The sequence below is a fragment of the Glycine soja genome, chromosome 18, assembly GCF_004193775.1.
Source record: "Glycine soja cultivar W05 chromosome 18, ASM419377v2, whole genome shotgun sequence".
In the NCBI taxonomy this organism is placed as follows: Eukaryota; Viridiplantae; Streptophyta; class Magnoliopsida; order Fabales; family Fabaceae; genus Glycine; species Glycine soja.
The window spans coordinates 10,679,672-10,698,862 of NC_041019.1; the positions used below are offsets into that span (position 1 = coordinate 10,679,672).

At 32.5% G+C, this 19,191-nt stretch overlaps 1 protein-coding gene and 2 pseudogenes across 1 annotated transcript; 1 reads left to right on the plus strand and 2 right to left on the minus strand.

The window, feature by feature from the left end:
• The first annotated feature begins 1,535 nt into the window (after positions 1-1,535).
• Positions 1,536-3,759, plus strand: LOC114396078 (serine/threonine-protein phosphatase 7 long form homolog). Its single transcript, XM_028357968.1, has 4 exons — positions 1,536-2,177; positions 2,255-2,339; positions 2,425-2,829; positions 2,911-3,759. Exons 1-4 carry the CDS (start codon positions 1,564-1,566, stop codon positions 3,589-3,591), a joined length of 1,785 nt encoding a protein of 594 aa, XP_028213769.1. The 5' UTR covers positions 1,536-1,563; the 3' UTR covers positions 3,592-3,759.
• A 7,738-nt stretch (positions 3,760-11,497) lies between these two features.
• LOC114397820 lies at positions 11,498-11,621 on the minus strand (annotated as a pseudogene).
• A 1,702-nt stretch (positions 11,622-13,323) lies between these two features.
• Positions 13,324-13,448, minus strand: LOC114397822 (annotated as a pseudogene).
• Positions 13,449-19,191: the final 5,743 nt, after the last annotated feature.

Consider the following 19,191-nt stretch of genomic DNA (forward strand, 5'->3'; position numbering starts at 1 on the left):
TTAGGGATGCAGCAACATTGTTTAGGGATGCAGAGTAGGATTTGACCATTGTATACGCTTTTCTTCTATAAAATAACATGAACGTAAAACTTTGGATTCACTTCTACCTTATCTTTGCTTTCCTTACCTTTGCTTTTCTCCGTTCTTAAATTTCTTAGAGTGTTCTTGGTGCTGTTGGTGCTTTGCCTTTGCTGAGTTTTTTTCTTCCATAGTTCATAATTCCTAATTGTCTGGTAAGTGATTTTTTTAAATAACATTTATATATTTATATTTTATGATTTATATATTCTGTTTGTTAATATTTTTAAAATAATAGGTTAGCTAGATAGGTATTGTAAGTTTAGGTTAATTAAGATTAATAGGTATTATAAGGTTAGGTTAGTTATTATTATTAATAAATTAATAAGTATGCTGTTATTAATTTTTATGTAGTAACGGATAGTTGAAGAGTAGGTTAGGTTAGTTAGTAAAAAAATATTATTTAGTTTGTAGTATATATTTTTAGATTTGTAGTATATATTTGAAGGTTAGTTTGTATAAAAATAAGTATGCTGTTATTAGTTTGTAGTATGCTGTTATTAGTTTGTAGTATATATTTGACCATGTAAAACATGATTGACAAATGACAATTTGAATTGCATTGTCTAATTTCATTAATGATCTATTACCAAATGATATGGTTGGCTGGTTTTTATGATGAAAATATTAGTAAAGTTAGAAAATATTTCTTTGATATTTTAGTGGTGAATGCATGGAGTTTGTATTTATCACTAATATTTTTTTAAAATTTCTTTATTTATTTTAAACACAACTATTACGAGTTTATTTGTTTAAATTTATTCATTAAAAGTGCTTATTTTAATAAAATAAATGGATCAGACAAGCACACATTGTAAAAACCATAATTTCAGATCGAGTCTAGGTTTGTATAAAAATAAGTATGTTGTTATTAGTTTGTAGTATATATTTGAAGGTTAGTTTGTAGTATATATATGATATTTTAGTAAGTCACAGTCAAACGTTCCGACACACTTAATATTAGTCTTAGAAATATTAGGCACACACGTAATATTAGATAAGGTAGAAATATTAGGTATAAATTAATATTAGCGTACATATTTGTAAATTTTAGGTAGACATATATTTTTAGTTTTTATAATATTAAGCATGTTACACGTAAATAAATAATTATGTATAGAATATATTAAAAATTGGCCAGTTTGATTTTTTTCAAATTTATTGTTATATATTTAATAATGTTTTTATAAATGTGTGTAGTTTAATTTAATTTATATTATCTACAAATAATGTATTATATTTTTTTTTGTAGTAGCAATGGCATCTTCATCATCATCTTCATCACATGTTAACATTAAGTCTGGCCCCATCGATGCTGATGTATTATGGATGCAACCTAAACATGTTTCAGAACATGTTTGGAATGGGGAAGAAGATAGGAAATTACATATCAGACGAGCTGTCCCCACGTATCAAGGGGAAGAACAAATTCCCGAGCAAATTTTTCCTTTTCTTCTACAATCTGGTTTCGCTTGGATTATCAAGATGGGGTACTTAAAAATAAATGCCTCATTAATTAGTGCTCTGATAGAAAGATGGAGGCCGGAAACACATACCTTTCACATGAGATGCGGAGAATGTACTATTACTCTCCAAGACGTCTCTGTATTGTTAGGTATAAGTGTGGATGGTTTACCATTAATCGGTCCAACAAATCTTGATTGGGCTGATTTATGTGAGGAATTATTGGGAGTCAGACCACAAGAAGATGAAATTAGAGGTAGTGTGGTGAAATTAAGTTGGCTGGCTCACCATTTTGCCCAAATAAATAATGACGACGACGAAGAACAAGTACGAAGGTTTGCCCGTGCATGGATATTGAGATTCATTGGAGGTGTCTTGTTCGTTGATAAAAGCAGTAACAAAGTTTCGCTAAGATACCTTCAATTTTTACGTGACTTTGAAGAATGTGGCAGATATGCATGGGGAGCTGCCGTACTTGGTTTTCTATACAGAGAGATGTGCAATGCCACCGATTATAAAACTAAATCAATCGGAGGTATGTGCATCTTACTACAAATGTGGGCATGGGAACGATGTCCAACCTTGGCTCCAAAGAGGACTCCTTCCCAAGTAGAAAATACACCACTGGGGCATAGGTTAGTAATTTTTAGCAGCGTCTTTCATTTCAATAGAATAAATGGTTTTAGCATATATTAAATTTTAATCTTTGTAGGTGGCTGCGACGTGGAAACCAACATATCGGCAATGATGATGTGAGAGTTTTTCGTCGCAAGTTAGATATTATGAAACGTCATGAGGTAAGAAGATGTTATTCTATTTGTAAAATAAAAAATTATATGTGTTATTTTACTAAAATGTTCATAACTATGTTGTTATATGCAGTTTGTGTGGGAGCCGTACCCATCAACCGTAATATCACTGTTGCCTCCCGTTTGTTTAGTCGGAAGTCTCGCGTGGTACGCGGTGGTGCCACTAATTTGTTTCCAAGTTATTGAGTGGCACCAACCGGACAGAGTATTGAGACAATTTGGGATGCAACAGCCAATTCCAGAGTCTCCTTCACAACCCTTAAACATTCATGGCATAACATTGAAAGGGAAACATGACGAAAATTGGGGGCAATTGTTCGCCCCAATGATTGATCAGTGGAATAATCGCCATGCATTTAGGGTCGACGCTTATCCCCGACAAGAAGGCCTATTGAGTTTTAACTCGGACTACATGGTCTGGTATAGGCGAAAGACAAAGATGTTTGTTGACCCAGCAAATGCAAAGACGGCTACATTGGTATTTTTAAATTTTTTTCAAATTTTAACTTGAACTTTTATTTAATGATGGCCATTAATTTTCTTACCCTTATAAATGCAGGGTGAAGTTGCGGAGGCATTACAATACATGGTGTCTCCTCAAGGGAGGAATACATGCACATTTGATGATCTCGTGCCTTATGTGGAAAAAATTACAATTTTATCCGAAGAGCAAGAGAGAGTCACTGAGCCAGTGTCACATGGTCCCGCATCAGAGCGTCAATTTCCTGCACAACAGTTTCACATGCTTCAGTCAAGTATTGAAACTCAGGGGATAGACAGAAGAAGGGACATTGTTGAAGCGGAAGAATATTCCCAACAAATGGCGGAGCGTGGCCATGGAATGTATTACACGCCACAAACATTTGCTGAGTATCCGACCCAGATGTATCAATATCCTTTTCAGGGTCATCACACTGATACTTCTGCAAGCCAGCAATCGTTCGGTGGTGTTGCGGAAACACAAGCTCATTTTTCATGGCCCACAATGACCCCTTCACAGCAATATCATGGCCCAATTCCAACACCTAATGCCCCGTTAGGAACACAATGGAATGTACCGGGACAAATACCTAATACGGGTGACTTATTCGGTGTTGATTTGCGGCACGCATTTTCTGCGGAGGCTGACGAAGAAGAAGCGGGGAGGCATCGGGGCAGAAGAAATCCTGATCGCCAAGCACGAAGATGGGATCGACCATGTGGCACATCCTCACGACATCACGGACACCAAAATGAATGATTTGCATGTCTTCGTTTATTAAGCCTTTGTTGTATATTTGTAATTTGACATTCATGGCGTAATGTATGATATTCAGTTTATTAAGGCTTACTTATGGATAATATTTATGTCGCGTATCAAACTATAATAATCAATGAACCGTAAACCAAATAAAACTCAAAAACTAACCCCTAAAATAAAAAACCTAGCCCTAACCCTAACAAATAAGAACTAACCCTAACCCCTAAAATAAAAATATAACCCTAACCCCTAACATGTTCAGAACTAAACCCTAACCCTAAAATAAAAAACCTAACCCTAACCCTAAAAAATAAGAACTAACCCTAACCCCTAAAATAAAAATATAACCCTAACCCCTAACATGTTCAGAACTAAACCCTAACCCTAAAATAAAAAACCTAACCCTAACCCTAAAAAATAAGAACTAACCCTAACCCCTAAAATAAAGTTTATTTCAACTTCTAAATGTAATTTTATTTCATTAGAAGTACACATTAAAAAAACGAAATTTTATTTCAACTTCTAAATGTAATTTTATTTCATTAGAAGTACACATTAAAAAAAACAAATTTTATTTCAACTTCTAAATGTAATTTTATTTCATTAGAAGTACACATTAAAAAAAACAAATTTTATTTCAACTTCTAAATGTAATTTTATTTCATTAGAAGTACACATTAAAAAAATTAACCCTAAACCCTAAAATAAGAAAACTTAACCCTAACCCTAAAATGTTCAGAAATACACCCTAACCCTAAATAAAAAAAATAAGCCTAACCCCTCCAAAATAAGCACTCAACCCTAACCCCTCAAATAAAAAAATTAACCATACACCATAAAATAAGAAGAACTTAGCCCTAACCCCTAAAAATTAAGAACTAAACTCTAACACCTAACAAATTAGAACTAAACCCTGACCCTTCAAATAAAAAACTTAACCCTAACCCCTAAATCATAAAAAAACTTAGCCCTAACCCCTCAAAAATAAGAACTACACCCTAACCCTTCAAATAAAAAAATTAACCCTAACCACTAAAATAAAAAAATTCCCCCTAAACCCAAAAATAAACAACCTTAGCCCTAACCCCAACAAAATAAGCACTCAACCCTAACCCCTCATAATTAGGAACTAAACCCTAATCCCTCAAAATTAAGAACTACACCATAACACTTCAACTCAAATAAAAATAAAGACTAAACCCTAAAAAAAATAAGAACTAAACCCTAACCCCTAAAACAATACGGACTAACCCTAACCATTCAAATAAAAAAATTAACCCCTAACCCCTAACAACTACGAACTAACCCTAACCTCTAAAAATTTTGAAGTTACCCCTAACAAATAAAAAATAAGGCCTAACCCTACCCCATACAATTATAAAATTAACCCTAACCCTAAAATAAAAAACTTAGCCCTAACCATAAAATAAAAAGAACTTAGCCCTCACCCTTCAAATAAAAAACTAAGACAAAATACTTAGACACTAACGTTTCTAACTAACGATCAACACCAATGTGACTCAACCTCGATTGATCCACTCCATTTATTTCAACTTCTAAATGTAATTTTATTTCATTAGAAGCACACATTCAACAAAAAGTAACTGACGATTTCATTGAAGATCAACAAGTAAATACATTGAACAAAACCTAAAGCAATACAAGTCAGGCATGTAACATACATAAATCAATTAAATGAATTACTCCCACGGTCAGATTGCATTGGACATCGACGCCTATTGTGCCCTTCAGCTCCACATCTACTACATTTTTGTCGGTGGTCAGATGGTTCGACCCAATCCATCTCATTCCTTATCCTTGTTGATTTTGGCCGACCTTTCGCACGAATTGTAGTTGGGTCAGGGATTAGTGTCCATGCCTCATCAGAAGGAGGAATTGCCGCTTCATTCCCAAGAGGCCACCACTGTGCGGAGTATGCTTTTAAGATGTGCTCATTGGTGTAAACAACATCTATATATTGGTAGTAGTTCATGCTCACGTAACCACAAGCTGCAATAATGTGTGAACATGGATAGTGAAGCGCAGAATACCTTCCGCATTGACAGTAATGGCCATTCAAGTTAACTGCCCATTTTTGTCCGCCACGTTGCGTTATAGGATTGAAGGTCTCCTCTACTTCAAACCTTGTCGAGTGAATATCATACACGCGAACGATGTGCGAACAAGCTTGTTCTTGATTTTTCCTAAGTTCTGTAACAAGCTTAGAACAATAAACTTGGCCTTCTCTTAATTGTCTTTGGGCTTGGCGACCACGATCAACAAAGTACTTTCGGCACCTACTATATGTTGACTTGACCAACGCTGTTATTGGAATGCTGCGACAATCTTTCAACACCTTATTCACACATTCTGATAAGTTGGTTGTCATGTGACCATATCGTCGTCTAGATGTATCGTAAGCCATGCTCCATTTTTCCTTTGAGATTCGATCAATCCATCTTGCTATGGCTGGACTCAATTGACGAAATTTTTCTAAGTTTTGATCAAACACATGCTTGCAAGGAGTGTACGCTGCATCAAATTTGTTATCATCAAAAGTTGTACATAGACATGAAACTCAAATTAAATTAATGTATAAAATAAACCTTACCCAATTTCTTGAACATCTCTTTTTGTTTCGCGTTGTTGAATTTGCGATTGAAATTGCTGGCTATGTGTCGGACACAGTACACATGAAAACCGTGGGGAGGTTGCCAACCAAGTGCTTCATTAGCGACAACAGACTTTATACTCGCGTGACGATCAGATATTAGACAAATTCCATTCTTATCTGTGACGTGTTCACGCAAGTGGGCCAAAAACCATGACCATGCTGTTAGCGTCTCGCCTTCGACCACGGCGAATGCTAGAGGAAGAACACCACCATTTCCATCTTGCGATGTGGCCATTAACAGGGTCCCACGGTATTTGCCGTATAAATGTGTGCCGTCAACTTGTATGATTGGCTTACAGTACTTAAAAGCCTCCTTGCATTGACCAAATGTCCAAAATACTCTATGAAATTGACGATGTTCGCGACTCACCCTATTACCAACAATAAAATCGTCATGTAGTATTTGAAAGTAAGAGCCAGGAGAATGATTTTGCATGTGTGTTAGCCATGATGAGAGTTTCGCATACGACTCTTCCCAATCGCCATATTCAATTGCAATCGCTTTTTGTTTGGCCATCCATGCTTTTCTGTATGAAACCTTATAGGAAAATTCACTATTTATCCTTTCTTGAATCAAAGAAATTTTTATTGATGGATCTTCTCTGATCATGCCTGTAATTCAAATAAGTAAATAAAATTACAAATTAAAATAACAAATAACACAAAAGTAGGATAATATGAACATAAAAAACGTACCTACTACGCAAGTCGCAATTAAATTTGAATCAAGCTTCTCATGGTCTTGTGTCATAGTCATATTTAGACATGTGTGCGGTCCACCCCATTGTGACACTTTCCATGCATCAGTTTTTTTGGATAAAATTGCCCTCATATAAAAAGGGCAAGAAGACTCTTCGGTGTTGTTGGGGCAACAAACAATATATTTGTGTGATTTCGTTTCAACAACCTTAAAACTTTGATGCACCTTCATCACATATTGTTTGAGTGCATTTTTGACCGCATCTTTACTGTCAAAATCCATGCCAACATATAATTCTTGTCCAACATTAAAAGTCGTTGGCATGTCCAGACCACAAATGTCCTCCTCGTCTGGATGACTCCAATTGATATTATTATAATGGCTAGCATCATTCCAAAATGGATTTTGAATTTCTGGTACACCTAATAATTTATAAAATAAAATCACGTCAACAAACTACTCCTATTTAGTTACCATTAAATACAATTCTCATAAAAAGATAGATGTATTCAACTAATTTTGCATTTCACAAACATTTACCTTCGGTTGGGTGAACAATTGAAACTGGTTCAACGATGTCAGTGACTTCATCGTCTGTATCAGATATTCCATCATCACTATCATCTTCATCGAAAGACTCTTCAACGTATGAGTTAGATGCAAGATAATCATCATCATCATCATCATCATCATCATCATCTTCATCAACATGTAAATTGCTTATATTTCTTGGCAGTTCCGACTCATGATGAGATACATTACGTCCACATGACGTAACAGAATTTGCAGCATGAAACATAGAACCCCCAGCAACATCCTTTTCTACGTACAATTCTAGAACTGACATTTGTTGTTGTTGTTGAAAACTTTCGATCATAGTTTCAACATCTTCGTCATCACAAATTTGCAACGCAACATATTTTCCTGAAACTAAAAATCTACAACTTATGGTAGAAATAATTTCATTATTTTCTAACTTTACCTTATCTCCAATTTTTTTTTTCAAAGCATTGAAACTAATTCCGCGTTTAATCTGAATCGCTTTTTTACTGCCTTCAAATATTACACCATCATTGTCTTCATATACTCTTCCGTTGAAATACAAGAATGTAATAATTGAATTCATGATATACCTACATCAACAAAATTAAAAATAATTAATCATAACAATAGTCTTTGTTAAAATAAATAATTACTCATACTAATTTTATAATAAAAATTCTAATTAAAAAAATTAATTCACTTAAACTATACCTTAAAATTTTAGTCTAACAAATAAAATTATTACTTCAATTAAATATTCTGTCGATGATACAAATATTAAATATTTATTTGCTTCCTCTATTAAACTTAAACTACACAAAATGGAAGGGTTATAAATGAAAGGATTACACTTAAAATTATTTCAGACGGAACATGGCCACCACGCCTACGACTGGTAATATTTGTATCTTCGAAGCCATTTTTCAGTACTAATTAACTCAAATGAGATATGTTCCGTAATGAAGGATATATCATATATATATATATATATATATGACAAAATTAGTAGGAAAGTATACTCTCTATATAAAGGACTGGAGGAGAGACAAATAAGGCCTAATTGTTCTCCATCTCCATTCAATAGTCTCAATGGTTAATTAACTACATGCACCACGTATGAACTTCCTATGAAAGGCAAAAAAAAAAATACTCGGTGAACAACTAATTTGAAACTTAGTGAGACAAACAGATAAAACTATATACAATTAAAGTATAATAACTAATATTATATATGCCATAAAAACAAAGACATAGAAAATTAGTGAGTGTTAAAGAATTAATTCAACTAATTTTTTTTAATTTTTGGCACTAGTGATCGCTTGGACACATAGAATATTCACCTATTATTTTTCGAAAAGTGAAGAAGTATTAGACCTCATCTAGTGCTACTTTGTTGTCTCAATATTTTTCTTATTTACCATAAAGTATAAAATAATCTATAAATCCAAGTAAAGTTCTTTTAACATTATTAAAAATCAATAAATTACTAATAAATATAGTAACCAAAAAATTGTTATTCTCATGCTAGTTTTTATGCTAATAAATTTAAATGACGGGACTTTTAAAATTGGTAATATTTTTCTTATTGTTTTTATAATTACAAATCCAATTTCTTTTTTTTAACTTATACTAAATTTTATTACAAGTAAAATGAAACTTCCTACTCAAAACAAACCACAAAATACTTAAGAAATAACATCTAATTAGTTTTTGTCTTAAATTAAATTATATGTCAAATAATATTTCAGACCCAAAATCCATTAACAAAAAGATCGAATGGAATGATACATAGACAAATAAATCTCTTATGAATTTCGGGATACTCTTTTATTTAATTAATTTAATTAATCAATTTTTGAAGATTCCGCATTCGAAGGGGAGTAGACTACTCAAGAACTTTACTTTTCATTTCATTTCTGCCTTAATTGAGAATTGGATAAATAATTAAGAAAATAAAAAAAAAATATGTCAATGAAATGTTGATTGGTATTTATTGAGAACTTGAGTAAAGAGTAAACCTTTTTCTTTTAGATTAGAGTTTTTTTTATAGATTTTGAAAGTGAAAACCCTTTGTTTTTTTTATTTGGTATAACTACTTGAGCCGGATGAAAGGAAACCTTCACGTCCGATTTTGAAAGGAAAGGCTTACAAATAATTATTACTAATAATTTTTAAATTTAACGTCTAATTTACAAAATTAATACACTTAAATTTAAGTTTCAAATTTGATTCTAATCATAATATTTGTTACAAAAGGAAATAAAAGAAAAGAAGACTTTATTTAAATAAATATAAAGCATCCTTACTATATAGAAGCAGCAAACTTCAAAATACTCTCTTCAAATGAAACTTTTTCTTCCTCTTCCACACTGATACTCTCTTCAATGTTAAATTTTTGAGTGTTAAGTGTCGTTGGAAGTTTACTCTATTTAAAGAAAATTTACACAAACTGAAGCTACACATGGAACGTTACACGCCATTAAAGCGCATGTCACCTCCTACACCTGCTGCTATTGCATGCTTCTGAATACATGTTACCTCCACATGCCTAGACCTGCTATTACTGCATCCTTCTGAAGCAAAAATCTGCCCTAACAATGGCCTAGAATTGATAAAATAACGTGTCCTAACAGTGCCCTAGCTGTGCCCTAGCTGATAAAATACAGCTTTGTCCCGCCAAAACGAAAAGGAAAAGCTGAAATGGGGTGGGAGTGTCTCGCCAGTCCTGTGGACGAGACCCAGGCTGACACAGGCTGTCTCGCCAGCCGTGTGGGCGAGTCCCACGTGGGCCATATCGCCAGTCGGACTGGCGGCTTCAGCTGGGTGTGTCGCCGTTCCCATTGGCGACACCCTCCTCTCTCCATCCTACGTGGCCATATCTCGCCACTGCTAGTGACAATACACCCTTCTCTCCTCCTTTGCCGCCACTGGCAATGGCGGGTTGAGCCATGCCGCCAGTGGCAATGGCGGTTTCCTCCACAAAACAAACCCCCTCCGTTATTTGTTTTGAAACAGACCCCATCCCGTAAATACTTTGTAAAATGAACCCCCTTACGTAAATTTGCCGGCATGTGTAAGTTAAAATGATGGCTGAATAAATTTTTTATAGGATAAATAGTCATTTTTATTTGTGAATGAATAGTGTGATGATAAATTCATTTCCGAAAATGAAAAAAATGAGACAAATTTATCCATTTGTTAACTTCCGTGAGTTACTGTTAACGAAAAAACTTACGTGACACATTCACGGATAAATTTGTCCGCGCTTTACACATTTAAGGACGAAAATAACTATTTATCTAAAATATAATTTAATCTTTATCTTCCTTCCTTCTTTTTTAATCGTTTACAAGCTTAACATTAGCTTGAAAAAATAGGAAAGCGAGCATAAGTTAGAACAAAAATATTAATTAATAAGCATAATCTGTCTATTTCTCTGAAATTTTTAATATGACAATACTTTACCTAAAATATGAGACTCCAACAAAAATGCACAACTATTAAATTAATCTTTACAAAAAAATGAAATCCAACTTGATTTTGTTACTACCTAATGTTGTCACAATAGAAATTTCAGAGCAACAGACAACTTATGCTTTATTAATCAATATTATGTTTATTATGTTTGTTTTTTTATTTTTTAAGTGTTTATTGTAATGCAATGTTTGCAACGATTAAAAAAGAGAGAAATATGAAGATTAAATTATATTTTGGATAAATAATCATTTTCGTCTCTGGATGTGTAGAGTGATGACAAATTCGTTGCTGAATGTATCACGTAGACTCTTTCTTTAACAGGAACGAACGAAATTTAACAGATGAATGAATTTGTCACACTTTTTTCACTTTTCAAGTCTAAAATTTGAATTTTCATCTTTCGAAGACAAATTTGTCAGCATTTTACATATTCAGTGATGAAAATGATGTCTATGGATATGCATTCTAAGGTCTGGAAAAAATTGTTATAAAGAAATAAATTTTTAGATTGTTGGGTCTTTGAAAAAGACCCTGTTACAAAAAATTGGCGTACGGTGCTTTAAGTGGCAAACACACGGTATTCTTTAGTAAAAGGCGAAAAGCTGATTGCAAGCCTTTCATTTTTTGCATATACAATTTACTTCCACTTAGAATATTACTCGGCGTGGGCTCGGTCATGAAACACCCATTCATACCCATAAAACCTACCTTTCATCTGTTATATGTTGTCCTAGTCCTTCCTTTTTCGTATGTTAGGACACCTTTAGTTTTTCAAAGCTTCTTATTTTTCTTTTGTTCTCATCCACTTTCTTTTTCTCTAACCCAAAGTTGTTTAAAATATTATTTTCATTTTATTCAGCTAGCCTTTTACCTTTTCATTCATTCCAAAATTTGAACATTTGCTCAATTCAATTTTAAAGCTGCATGCTCATTATTTCCATAAATTCTTTTGAATTTTGTTTTCTACTGGAATTCTTGAGTGTTTCTCTGTCTTGCTTATAGTCTTTCAATCTCTTCACGGATAGACAATTTTTTTTTCTTCAAAAATTTCTCTTTTATTTTAGTATTTGTAATTTAATAAAGTCAAGTCATATAACTTGTGTTCTTTGTGACTTGTAGGTTCTTGATTTCTCGCGATTGGGATAGGCTGAAAAGATGACTTGCGTGTATGTTGGTAACCTTGATTCACTAGTTACTGTTTTGTTCTAACAGTTACCGAGACAAACATTAAAGATGAATTCCTTGTTTTCAAAGTTATTCAGAGATAGCATAATAGAAGCATTTCCGGGCAATTTTGCATTTTTTTTAAAAAGAAGTATTTACAAATTTAAAGAAAGAACGAGAATCTTGTACATGTTGGTGTTACAGTGTGTGCTAATAAAACTTGTAAACAAAGCACAACAATGAACAAAGTTCATTTACGTCATACAGTAAGTTCCTCAAAAGGAGACCGAAAAAGGTAAAGAGGAAAGTTAAATTTTGTTCGTTATTAGTGTATTTCTTACTGTAAGTTCCCCAAAGGAGACCAAAAAACAAAAAAAAATAGACCATCTTCACACCACTCTATGACTTGCTCCCCCTTGAACTCAACAACACCCCACTACCAATCTTGCATTATGTATCTCAATCCTTGAAGGCAAAGCGGTGACAAGGCATGATTTGCATGGCAAAAACAGCCTTCATGCATGAAAGCTAAGATATTGGTTCAAGAGGGAAGGAGTTAGATTAAGAAGTAGCCATGGATATTTGAGATAGTACAAGCCGCTATTTGGGAAAATGGACTGATTTTAATTTTGAAGCATGAATCTTGTTTCAACATAGATGAGGATGTAACTGAAGTTTTAATTGATGATTGCAGACACACCATTTGCATTTACCTAATATTGTTACAGAACAGAAAAAAAATTAAATTAAGATTGCAATTGCAAGGTCCTGTTTTGAACGCCCTTATACAATAATTGGTGTATGCCACTTTAAGGGTTCGTTTGATTTGTTAAAATGCATGACATTAGTGTAAACAGTTTAGTACCACATCATGTCCTTAATGTGGGCTTAATATATCAAAAACTTGTTTTTTTTTTTTTTCTTCCATGTACCATAAAAACAAAAGTATTAAGAAAATGAGTACACAATATAGCATAACATTTAGATTTCAAACATCGTAATAATATGTTTGAGTGTCGTGGTCGCTAGTAATCAATCTTCAGTGCATTTATTTGGTGAGTTTTCATTAATGATACCAAATAAAACTTACAAAAAGAAGCAGAAAACAAGAGTGATCAAAATATGTTTCTAATACATCAATAACAATCGTTAGTTATGGATTTAGAAATAGCAGTTCAACAAAAATGTTGTTATCAGCAGAAGTGATACATTTGCATAAATACCTTCCAAGTGACAAGTACTCGATATTCTTTAGTAAAAGGCGAAAGAATAGTTTGCTTTGTGATAATCAAACGTTATTAAAGCTAATTGCAGTCCTTTCTTTTTATATTGTAAACAATTTGCTTCCACTTAGTATATTACTGGATGTGGGATTTGGTCATGCAACAGACACCCTTACCCATTAGGTTTATGCATTAGTTCTTCACCTCATTATTCAGCTTAAGATTTATCTTCTGTTCTGATTCAGTTTTCTTTTCATTTCAATTATTTTCTTTGTGACAGTTAGGGTCTTGATTTGTTGTAATTTTAAATGGTTAAATGATGACTCATGTGATAACCTTGATGTTGTTAGACATGAAGTTGAATATATATTACACAGAGATAATATATATTCAACTTGATTTCTTACATTAACAAAAGAAATTAGAGCAGAGTCCAGAGTGTTGGTGCTATATCCCATGATTCATGAGTTTACCAAATGGGAGACAAAGTCTGAAGTAGGATTTTTAGGAGATAATGAAATCCGCACTCATAAGAGCAAAAGGGGGCAAAATTAACACTACATAAAATTATGCAGATTCCAACCGTGAAATCTTAGTAATCTTTGAGCATAAACCATGCTCAATGTGCTGAACCTGGTTGCAGAAACATTCAAAAAACTTGGTTGTTTTAGGGGATGATTCTTGGTTTGGCAACAAAAGTTCTTGACACATTTTTGCATCTTCTTGATCTTTAATGATACAAATTCCACAATGCTACCTACCTAGGTTTGAGTTACTGCATACCGGTTTGCTAGGTAACCACAATGTTACCTAAAATCTATTAAATATAAAAAAAGATACATAAAAATAATGTTTATCTAAAGTCCTTGAAAATGATCTAAGAGATGAAGCTTGGTAAAATTTATAGCATAGAAAGTTGTGTTATGAAATAAATGAATCTTATAGCATAAGTGTAAATAAGGAAAATTCTAGCCAATGATCATTTGATTCTGTTCAGAAAAGATAAAAAAGAAGTCTTAAACTGCTGTTATCTTTTCCTACGAATGTGGGACTTCAATCACTTAGTTCAACATTGGGCACTGAGTAACTTTTCTATCCATACTGATCGAAGAACCTCAGATGAGTGGTGCACAGATATCTTTTCATGCTTGCTGGTGCAAACAAGGGTGATTTTGATGAATGATTGAATTAAAAAGAAATCATTTTGAGTGGTTGTGAGACGGGATGTTCTTGTTCCGCGTGGAAGAGAGAAACATGCTGACCACGTATACCTTCCTGTTTCTTACTAAAATATTTTCAATCATGTCTCAGCATGGACTTTGGTGATTAAATAAAGTATCAGTGAAAGCTCAGTTACAATAATAATATAAAAAAGGTTTGTAATTGTATTCCTTTTCATTTGATACCCTTAACAGCATGTTCAATTCCCCATTCACATGACATAATGCATTGCATTATCAAAGGCAACTATCAAGCTTATAAACGCAGCATGGAGCTTTCTATATAATGTCCAGAAGTGGAAAATATCATGCATTCCACATATATCTGAGTTTTAATCCCCTTAATTAGTGTAGAGATAGAGTCTTTGAGAAGTGAGAATTGAGTTGTCTGAGATAGGAAGGAGCATAAGGTCCTCATCTAGAAGTCATGCCTCAAGCCGGAGCATTTCAAGCATCAATCCTATGCAACAAGAAGTTGATAATGACGAGGAGAAGCGTTACAATGGGCTGAAATCCAAAGGCTACCCACCTAACACCTTTGAGAGAATTACTTCAGCTTTGTTTGATGTTTATGAGAAAATTGAATTTTAGTGTCATAATATATGGTGGAATGGTGTCCACTAAACCTCTAAATACCCAGTAGAGTGATAATTTATCTTGTAAATTTGAAGATGGTTAATAAACTTTTATTTATTATTTTGCTCTATAGAGTTGGTATTAATTTGCCCACAGTGGAAGTGAGGTATCAAAATCTCTGTGTGGAAGCTGAGTGTAAGATAGTTACCATACCTATGCTGTGGAATACTCTAAAAGAATGGATCTCTGTAGGTAACTATCTTTTTTTCTTCTCCGAATTGTTGGTAACTTTTCTAAAAAAATCAATATTTTGAATACACCTCTTTTTCTGTTCAGAACATCCAATAAACTAGCCTATGGTCATTCTTTGCATTCATAATGAAATACTCTTTTTTTCTGTTCAGAACATCCAATAAACTAAACGTGAAGCATTTCAACAAACATATAGTCATTCCTTGCATTCATAATGTAATTACTCGAGGTTCACTTTGACTATATTGTTATTCATGATATTAATCCGATTTGCTATCATCAAAATCAAATTTACCATTGTTGTATTAATCACGGATGAAAGATGTTGCTTAACATTTCAAATAGGTATTCCCATGAGTGTGGTGAGAGATTAAATGGAAAATAAAGATTCCTAGGCCATGAACTGATCAACCATTGACTCCCTCCAGATAACTGTAATGCAAGGTCATACACATCTTAGTTTTATAGCCGATCCTTTCTTCTATTCTTTTCGATGTTGGACTTATTCGAGGGTACTTCCAAGTGTTGTGTGCTTCGTCTAAAGAAGAAGCAGTTAAGTGCATCGTAGGAAGGATTTGCCCTCCCAGAATCACACCAACTAATGAATTGGGTGTTCAAACTCCAAAGGAAACAAAAAAATATTGAAAAAGAAATCCTTTAGGAGTTTAGTTTTTTGTTCAAAAAATGAGGCTTAAAACTAATCCTATTCCATTCTGCAAAAAAATTGGTAGCCCAAAAACTGTCATCACAAAAATATAATAAGATCACCATTCCCTTATTAACTCTTTTTCCTCTTCTTTCTATTTTATGTCAATTTCATTGTATCTATACAAGATACTTTTGTTTGATTGTTACACTATTTCACTCTTTATACTTATACGACAATAATCTATATGCTAAGAAATTTCCTTTCATTCAGACTTTTTATTTCTTTACCATAATCCATTCTATCATTCCATTTCATCTTGCCAGAAAAAGTTCCACAACATCACTCTATTTTAGAACTTTAGAAGTTCAGCTTTAATATTTGGGTAGCATTGATTAACTTACATGCTCTATGTCATTGTCGTTAGGACTGTTAGGAGAAATTCATGTGCTAAATATCGAAGAAAAATGTTTCTGCACTTATCTAGTAAATAATACAAGTTATTCAAGACATGGTATGGCAATAAAAAATCATTCCCTGAACAAATGTAAATTTAGAGCTTGGACTTGATAGAAGGCATTGCTATTTGGTTGAAAAAGTACATATCAATATTGGCTTAATACGTACACGAGAAAATGCAACACAGAAAGATACTTACTTTCTCCACATATTATTTGTGGAGTGAGTTGATATAATTATATATATTAAGTATAAAAAGAGATGTGTAGCCCCGCATAATACCAAATTAGAGGGATTTTTTAGTGGCTACATTTCATGTTCAAATGTGAACAATGTGGGTTGCAATTTTGCCACTATCACTGAGATTGATACTTTACCTTTCCAATCTGTTGGATTTATTAGTTGAATTTGGCCTCATAGTCTCATACTTTGCAAGAGTTCTATACATTACACTCATCCTGCAGTTTGATGTTAGTTTTTATGTTTACACGTAGTTATTTGTATTAATTAGTATTAATGTATTATAACTTTTTTCGTTTATAACAAAAATCATAGTGGTATAGCAGAAGCATGGTGGGCCCATAACCCACAAGTTCTTGAATCGTTAGTCTTTTAAGTTTACACATGGCTCCTTATTAGAATATAGGTTAGTTACCTATTCGGTTAAGAGTTAGTTACAAAATGGTTTTATAAATAGGAGATCAATTCAATATGTTATCACATCAGTATCAATATGTTCTTTATCTCTTAACATCTTCATCTCTTAACATCTTCATCTCTTTAATCCATGGATTCTTAACACTGCTAGTATTAATTTATTATGAAATGATTAATTTATAAATAAAATCAGAGTGACTCAGTGAAAACCTAGGGAACCCACAACACACAGGTCCTTGAATCGTTAGTTTTTAAGTTTACACGAGGTTGCTAGTATGATACGATTTATGTACAAACAAAAATAAAAGTGATGCAGCGGAAGCGTGGTGACCCCATAACCCACCTGTCTTTGGTTCGTTTTTATGTTTACACATAGTGCTAGTTAATATATATATTATAATTTGATTAATGTATAAACAAACATAAGAGGGACGCAACGGAAGTGTTCTTTTTTACTAAAAATAATTTATTTGCTCTCATAAGACATATTTTTAAACTAATATAGTAAATTAAGAGATAAAAAATAGAATAAATTGAATTTTTCTTATAAAATTATGTATTTTATAAAAAAATTAAATATATTTTTCTATGAAAAAAATATAAATTATTTTTTGTTTTTACTAACAAATTTTTTTAGATCCGTCACTGCCCACAAGTCTTTGAATAGTTAGTTTTGAAGTTTAATTTACACATAACTGCTAGTATTAGTATATTATAATATGATTAATATATAAACAAAAATCAGAGTGACACAATGGAAGCGTGGTGACCCCATAAACCATAGGTTCTTGGTTCATTAGTTTTTAAGCTTACACATGGCTATTAGTATTAATGTATTTTAATGTGATTAATTTATAAATGAAGCGTACGTGGTGGTCCCATAATACATATGTACTTGGTTCGCATGCCTGCTAATATTAATGTATTTTAATATAAGAAGGTTTATTATCTTTTTAATTCTTAAACTTTTTAAATTATTTATTTATTTTTAGTTTTTAAAATTGTTTAGTCTTTACTTTTAGTTTATTAACTTTTTGTTTCTTCCTATTTTTAATCTCTTAAAAGAGTTAAAAATAAGAATAAAAAAAATTAAAAGACTAAAAGTAAGAAAAAAGTTAATGGACTTAAAACAAAAATATAAAATTCAAAAATTAAAAACATAAATTCAAAATTATTTACTAAAACGAGAGTTTACCTAATATGATTAATTCATAAACAAAAATCAGAGTATCACACTGGAAGGGTGGTGGGCCCACAGGTCTTTTGACCTTAGTTTTTAAGGGTGTGTTTGATTTGCATTTTCATTTTCTGTTTTCATTTCCTGTTTTCATTTTCTGAAAACTGTTTTCATTTTATAAAAATTTGAATTCTGAAAACATGTTTGGTTTGATTTCTTATTTTCTGTTTTCATGAAATAAAAATACTGAAAATTTATGATATTATTGATTTATTGTATTTTTGTATTTTTAGATTTGCTTAAAACTACATTCATTGTCACCGCAATTTCATTTTAACCGAAATGAGATTTCTGTACTTAACTGAAAACACTGAAAACGAAAATTTATTGTTTTCATTTTCTAGTTGTTTCCTGTTTTCATTTTCACTGAAAATGTTTTCAGAAATCAAACCAAACACATCTTCATCACCGTTTTCTGTTTTCAGTAAAAATGAAAACAGAAAACAACCAAACCAAACACCCCCTAAGTTTCTTGTTTTCATATTTATTTTGTTTTCTTATTCTCTCTTAATTAAAACTGCGTTGCATTTCTTACCCTAGTAATTTCAAGGGCATTGGCAATCATTTGCATCACAGACAACCTAGCTGATTTTATACATGCAAAAAGGTTCTACATATCTATTACATTTTTTTTGGCATAGTGCTTGCTAGCTCTCCTTTTTACTAAATAATGAATTGACGAGCAGATTAATTACATAAACCTGGCAGAAAGAAAGGAGATCAAGGTTTCAAATTGTTAATGATGGAACAATAGTTCAGTTGAGAATTCAAA